Source organism: Bos mutus, chromosome 7 (genome assembly GCF_027580195.1).
Source record: "Bos mutus isolate GX-2022 chromosome 7, NWIPB_WYAK_1.1, whole genome shotgun sequence".
Lineage (NCBI taxonomy): Eukaryota > Metazoa > Chordata > Mammalia > Artiodactyla > Bovidae > Bos > Bos mutus.
Window position 1 is genome coordinate 80,813,552 of NC_091623.1, and position 8,104 is coordinate 80,821,655.

Sequence of the window (8,104 nt, forward strand, 5' to 3'; positions counted from 1 at the left end):
TATGAAATCAAGTTTATTTTTAATTTTTTAAAACTATACTCTTTAAGAGTCTTTATTGAATATGTTACAATATTGATTTTGTTTTATGTTTTGGGTTTTTGGCCACGAGGCATGTGGAACCTCTGCTCCCTGACCAGGGATTGAACTTGTACATTCTGCACTGGAAGGCAAAATCTTAATCACTGGACCACCAGGGAAGTCCCAGAAATCAAGTTTAATAACATGTCTTTATTTACAGGTTGTTGTGATGAACACATGAGGTAACACATTGCAAAACATTTAGAATTCATTTATGTACTGTTTATATGATACTATTTCTTAATCAGTCATCCATTTTATTAGTTTTTTCAAAATAATTCTATAAATTTCTTAACCAAACTGATTTTACTGGGTTTTGGTATATGTTATATATAAAGAGAGTGGAGAAGAAGAGAACAAAGATACTAAAACACAGATACTAAACTAAATGTTTAGGATTTTTTAATGAAGTAAATATGGAAAATAATGATATTTTTCTTTTCATAAGTGAATGTATGGCGATATGTAAAAGATAAAAAGGTAAAATATTTAAAAATAGACTAAATTAGAAGCTGTATAAAAAATATAGAATAAGTGTGAGTAACACAAAGTGGAGTTTGAAATAAGACTAAAACTACAGATAATTGGAGTTGACAATTGGTGGACATTATGTCAAAAATTAAGCTAATGTAGCAACAATAAAAGCAGAAAATCTTTGGGCTTCCCAGGTGGTGCTAATGGTAAAGAACCTGTATGCCAATGCAGGAGATGCAAGAAACATGAGTTTGATCCTTGGGTCAGGAAGATCCCCTGGAGTAGGAAATGACAACACACTCCAACATTCTTGTCTGGAAAATTCCATGGACAGAGGAGCCTGGAGGGCGACAGTCCAGAGGCCGCAAAAAGCCAGACACAACTGAGCACAATGAATCTTTAGTTTTGTTAGACATATCTTCTAAACATCTCAAAATACAGATGTACTTCTTTCAGTAACTGGATAAATATTTTATTAAATATAGAAATAAGCACACCAAGAAACCAACTTTTGTGGAAGTTACATTAGGACCATTCTGGAGGGGAAGGGCAGATGATCGTTGATTTAGTTTAGTGAGTAGAAAAGTATGATTTTTTATTTTGCAATGTTATTCTGAAATGTATTCCCCTAAAGAGGACTGAATCTACATTTATAAAGCAAAAACTCACTGATTCAACTCCATCTTTATTCCAAATATTGGTTAAGCACTTCCCAAGGTGTGATTTTATCCAACTCTTCCATACAAACCTGTCAAGCATGTACTATTATTGTGTGATTCATATCTTTGAGAATTTGACTAGCACAATATTTTTTCAAAGAATGCTTTGTCTTCAGGAAAACACACACACACACACACACACAAATTAATGCTTTGAATTGGTGAAGTAATTCAAGTTTACTTTTGATCAAATTAAATTGGTTAATTACCAAGAGAACATTCAAGGCAAAAACTGATTGAAAAGTCATTTTTTCCCTCTTTTTAAATTAGTACAGTTAGTTTTCTAAATCATTATTAAATACATAATTGTGCCCCTAAACAAAGTAACTACTCTTCTCTTAGATGTATTATTCTTTTTTAAGTCTAACAGAAAATCTTCATAATAAAAAAATATTGTTTGAATATTCTTCTTTGGTTGAAACATTGAAGCTGCTTCTATAGATACTTACATAGTAGAAACCTGGAATTATGTAATCAAAATGTTATTTATGCAATTTTAACAAGTCATGGTAACTTGGGATTTCCTTTAATACTTTTATTCATCCACGGATTATACAAATGCTAACTTCACACATGTGTGTTATTTACTTTTCCATCTCCATAACCCTGCATCCTTCCTCCACCTGGAATCTGGATACTTTCATTCATTCAAAATTCTTCGATTCTTCATAAGGCAATTTAAAAATTTACTTCATCAACAACTCAGCTTAAAATTTTTTTTGGTATCTAAATTTCTGTAGGACCTGTATCTGACAACTACATCCACTATATAGGTAAATATAGAGGTGTGTGTTAGTGACTACCTATTTTCAAGCCTCACAATGTTTTTCAAAGACATATATAAAATAATAATATATAATACAGTATTCAGTTCAGTTCAGTTCAATTCAGTCGCTCAGTCATGTCCGACTCTTTGTGACCCCATGAATCGCAGCCCGCCAGGCCGCCCTGTCCATTACCACCTCCCGGAGTTCACTCAAACTCACGGCCATCAAGTCGGTGATGCCATCCAGCCATCTCATCCTCTGTCATCCCCTTTTCCTCCTACCCCCAATCCCTCCTACAATAACATAAAATATAACATTATATATTACATAATATATAATATCTGATAATATCTGATTATAATATGTAATATTATATAACCATATATTATATATAATAATATAATATATAATTACTTTATCCATACCTTTGTAAGTATATATACAGATATATGATATAATATTGGGTATTAATCATTAGATACATTTTATTCAATAATTGTATATACCTTTGTAAAAAACATTATGGGCACTTGAAAGGCAGAAATAATAATATATTTCTTTTTATACTCCATTGATGTTTACTAAATGTTTGAAATATTAAATATTTTTGTTCTTAAAATAAAAATTAAAAAGACACTATGGTCTTGCAGACTATCTCTTGCTCATATTTGACCTCAGGAATAATACTTTATTCACAATAAGCAAACTGCAGCATAAAAACAGATGCTAGCTGGGAGGGACTGGAGGCAAGAGGAGAAGGGGAAGACAGAGGATGAGATGGCTCGATGGTATCACTGACTCGACGGACGTGAGTCTCAGTGAACTCCGGGAGTTGGTGATGGACAGGGTGGCCTGGCATGCTGCGATTCATGGGGTCGCAAAGAGTCGGACACGACTGAGCGACTGATCTGATCTGATCTGATCTGATGAAGAAAATAAATAGGAAGGAATAGATTAGCAGAGATGATCATGCTAAGTGCCAAACATAGTTCCTGTCAAAGAGCAGAAACATATTAAGTTTGCAGAAATTAGTCAGTGAAAGATATGTTTTATACACAATTATAAATTCTTAATACCTAACATTACCTAATTGAGCTACTTATAATGAATAATGGGGGCAAGGTATATACACTATTTCTGCCTGATATGTGAAGAAATTTACAGAAAGGTGATGAAACTGGTCTAAAATAAGTTTACTATAAGTACAGAACAACTATTAGTTCTATTACCAGTGTGTGTTAGATTCTTTAGTGATTCTTCATATGGTTTGCAAAGCTCATCCAAAGCTTATTTCTTTGGATTCAACAACTAGCAAGATCAAAGTAAACCAGGTACAATAGTACACTCAGTATTTTGAGAAATAATTGACTTTAAACTTTACTGTATTGGTCTGATTCCACAGGGCATATTAGAGCCTGGTAACAACCATGCTATCTGCTAGTTTGCATGTACTGGTATTGGTATTGTCCCACGTGCTATGTGCTCAGTCACTCAGTCATTTCTGACTCTTTTGTGACCACACGGTCTATAGCCCACAAGGCTCCTCTCTGTCCATGGAATTTTCCAAGCAAGAATACTGGAGTACGTTGCCATTTCCTATTCCAGAGGATCTTCCTGGCCCAGGGATAGAACCAGAGTCTCCTGCATTGGCAGGTTTTCTACAGAACCATCAGGGAAACTCATTGTCTTGCACATAATGAAAACACTCATTCCAGTGTTATGCAAATACAAGGATTCACCAAATTTAATAAGGCCCCCTGGCCTGTCAGGAACAAGTTCATCTTATTTGATGAACCATAATTTAAGTCAATGCATTAATGCCTGAAAATGGCTAGAATAGAAGTAAGCATATTTCAATGATATGAAAATACTTAGTTTTAAATCCAGACGTCACTGGCCAAGAAAATGGCTTAATTATGCTGCGATGCGAGTGACTGACACCAGATTTCTATCACCTGGATGAGAGGTGATGGGAAGGACTGATGAGTCAGGCAGAGGTCCAAGTGAAGGAAGGAGTCAGCTCCAGCAGAGAGCACAGTGGAAGCAACCAGAAGTGCCAGAGGCAAGTTTTCTCTTTTCCTGTGGCTCCTCCTGGACATTCTGCTTGATTCTAACTCATTTAGAATCTGAGGCTATCATGTCAAAATGGAACCCCAATGTCATTGTGTCCAAACTCCTTAGGAAAATGAGGAAACATTGAGCTTGATCACACAACTTTACTGACTCTCAAGACAAACTTAGGACATAGGCATAATTTTCTTAAATGTTGAGAAAACTATGCTTAGTGTTTAAGTAATGTGAATATTATTAGCTGTGCTAAAACCAGCCACCCTAAGGCCACACTCCTAAGACATCCAAAGTACATTATTTCAATCACTCTCACTAAGTGGATATTAGAGTAAATAAGGAAAAGAAAAAAGTGACAGTGTTAGTTGCTCAGTCATGTCCAACTCTATGCAGATCCATGGACTGTAGCCCGTCAGGCTCCTCTGTCCAGGCAACAATATAGGAGTAGGTAGCCATTCCCTTTTCTAGGGGATCTTTCCAACCCAGGGATCGAACCTGAGTCTCCAGCATTGCAGATAGATTCTTTTACCTTCTGAGCCACCAGGGAAGCCCAAATCAGGAAAAGAACAACACTCTTACTCTAGCAACTCTTATAGCAAAGGTGGCTTGGATCATGCTGGAGGGCAGATAAAAGCTAATCTGAATAAGTCAGTCTTCTCTGTCTCTCTTTGAAAGACACTGTCACTTTCATGGAGACCAAGGAACCCTTCCTATACTTCTTGTCTTGGACCAGATGAGCAGTCCTTAGACATCCCAATCTTTCTTCCATAAAGATAAGTTGTAGTATGCTTTGTTTCTTATTGACTGTTTTAAGTTGAATTGTATCCCCTCCAAAATTCATATGTTGAAATCCTAACCCCAGTACTCCAATTGTGACTCAGTTTGGAGATTGGATCTTTAGAGACAATTGAGTTAAAATGAGGTTACTGTGGTGGGCTCTAATCCAATATAACTTCTGTTTTTATAAGAAGGGGAAATTTGGATACAAAAATACCCAGAAGAAAGTCCACTGACATTCTCCAAAATTTATTCTTTTTCTCCTTCATGTCTTTATATCATAATAAAAATATTAGAAAAGCAAAATTCTTAAATTTGTTCTTGAAATAACTTTTTTAAAATTTTATTTTATTTTTAAACTTTACAATATTATATTAGTTTTGCCAAATATCGAAATGAATCCATACATGAAATAACTTTTAAAATATTTTATTATTTAAAAAGTAAGATTATAATGGGCTTCCCAGGTGGCTGAATGATGCAGAATCCTTCTGCCAAATAGACACAGGTTTGATCCCTGGGTCTAGGAAATCCTTTGGAGAAGGAAATGGCAACCCACTCTAGTATTCTTGCCTGGGAAATCCCACAGACAGAGGAGCCTGGCGGCTGCAGTCCATGGGAGTCACAAAGAGTTGGAAACTACTTAGCAACCAAACAACGATAACAACAAAGATTATAATATTAATACCAATGTGTATTCATTCTAACTCATTCTAATGAGAAAAAAATTTCCTCATTACCAGAGATAACTACACTTATTTCATATATGTTAGAGGTTTTTCTTAGGTCCTAAAAATCTTTTATACTAAGTGACAAATTAAAAATTCATTTACTCTAATGACACAAAAATTATATTTTGAACAATAAAAGTTGTAGAGGTGACAGATTTACTCAAAAGAAAATTTAAATGGATGTTTAAAAAGTCAAATTTTAATGGGTCCCAGATGGTTTTTATAGCACTGCTATTGGTTAAATACAAATGTTTTGGGGGATCATTTCTTAGAGTAACTCTTTCCTTTTATTTGAACCATGTAGGCAAACAGGTTGTCTCTTCCTCAGTCAAAGCTTTTTGCTCCAGACTCACTTTCCTGTTCTTACTTAAAATGTTAGATCCTGTGAGGATACTGATGACACCTTCCAGATGCTGTGAGAGTGATGAACCATCAGACTCAAGTATCACAGACAAAGTCAATCTTCAGTACCGGTAGGTCCTAAAACAAGGCCAGTCGTGTGCCAATATTTCAGGGCACTGTCCCACATGCTTTTCCTGGAACATGACTTAAAATTGTGACTTTAAAGATCATAGGCTAGCAAGATTTCTACTGTAAGAGAAGACTCAGACTCAGGACACAGTCATGATTTAGCAGAGACCACTAGGTTAAATCCAGGCCACAGTTCTGTTTGGAACATTAGTAAATGTTATGCTAAACTCAAGTTTATTTCTACTAAAAGCTGTGAAAATTTGACATTACAGTAACTGAAATCTCATAGGGAAACCTGTAGCAATTTCATCACTACCAGCTCTTGACCTGCTAAGATGTTTATAGTATCTGCTCAACCTCTGTGAGTGGTTCTGTTACAGCCATTTCAGTGCCCCCCACCCCTGCCACAAGCTCACAAACTGCAATGTACCTAGTGCAGTACATTTATTAATATAATTTGTTGAGTGGATAATTGCTGAATGAATACGATTATTTCACCTTTTGCATTAGTTTTCACAACTTGTTATTATGCATGTATATAACCATAGTATCTGAACAGATACGCTTATTTGTTCATTTATAATCTGTTATTGCTCAGACTTACCAGAGAAAGAGCAAGAGAAAAAAGAAAAAGAAAAGTAAGGGGGATTCGTGAACTATGCAGAGAAACAGATTTACTTTTTACCATCTTTATGGACCAATTTGTGAGCCTGTGTTTTGCACTAACTATCACAAAGACCATATCCATCTTGAATATTCTCTATTGCTTTTCATGACTTGGGAAGGAAATGACAAATGAGACAATGGTAACTGAATTTATTCTAAAGGGCTTCTCAGACGTGCCTGAACTGAGGCTCATTAGCACCATCTTCTTCCTTTTCATCTATCTCTTTGCCCTCCTGGGGAACATCTCCATCATTGCAGCTGTGAGCAGAGACAGCCGCCTCCACATCCCCATGTATTTCTTCCTGAAGAATCTCTCTTTCTTGGACATGTGCTACACCACAGTCATCGTCCCCAAGGCACTGATTAATTCACTCATGGGTTCAGAAGTCATCTCCTTTTGGGAATGTGTGGCTCAGCTCTTCTTATTTGTAACGCTATGTGCTTCTGAGTGCTTCCTGCTCACCTCTATGGCATATGACCGTTGTTTGGCCATCTACAAGCCTCTCCTTTATGGTGTCATTATGAGCAGAAAACTATGTACAGAGCTTGTTATGGTGGCCTGGTTGAGCGGAGCTTTCTATGCCATCTTTCACACCATCAACACCTTCTCCCTCCAGTTCTGTGGGCCTAATGTCATTGACCACTTTTTCTGTGACAGTTCCCCTATCATGAGACTCTCCTGCAGTGACTCCCACACCAATGAGGAAATTGGATTTGTGGTGGGTGGGTGTACTATTCTTGGTGCCTTTGCCCTCACAATCATCTCATATGTTCTCATCATTGCTACCATTGCTCGGACCCAGTCTGCTGGTGGCCGCTGGAAGGCCTTTTCCACCTGTTCCTCTCATCTTACTACCATCATTCTGTTTTATGTCACTGGGAGCATTGCTTACTTGAGACCTACTTCTCACTACTTCCCCCTTCAAGGACGGCTAGTGTCTGTGTTTTACTCCATTCTAACACCTAGCCTTAATCCTGTTGTTTACTGTCTGAGAAACACAGACATGCAGGCGGCCCTAAAGAAACTATTTGTCCCATCCAAATAGGCATATTTTTCATATATTAAACATATTTCTCTGAACATTAACCTAGATAAAATAATTTCTTGAAACACATAATCTAGTAAAGTGAATAGTGAAGAAATAGAAAATGTAAACAGATTAATAACAAGTAAGGAGATTAAAGCAGTAATAAAAAAAGCTTCCAACAAAGAAAAGCCTTGTACCATTGATTTCATTGGTGAAGTGTACCAAACACTTTAAGAATTAATGCCAACACTTCTAAAACTCTTCTAAAAAACTGATTATGAAATACTTGCAAACTAACTTTATTGGGCCAGAATTATCTTCACACC

General features: G+C 36.3%; 1 protein-coding gene across 1 annotated transcript; it reads left to right on the forward strand.

Annotated features, from left to right (window-relative positions):
* The first annotated feature begins 6,872 nt into the window (after positions 1 to 6,872).
* LOC102267949 (olfactory receptor 8U3-like) lies at positions 6,873 to 7,796 on the forward strand. Its single transcript, XM_014476787.2, has one exon. The coding sequence runs from the start codon at positions 6,873 to 6,875 to the stop codon at positions 7,794 to 7,796; it is 924 nt and encodes a 307-aa protein (XP_014332273.2).
* The last annotated feature ends 308 nt before the right edge of the window (positions 7,797 to 8,104 follow it).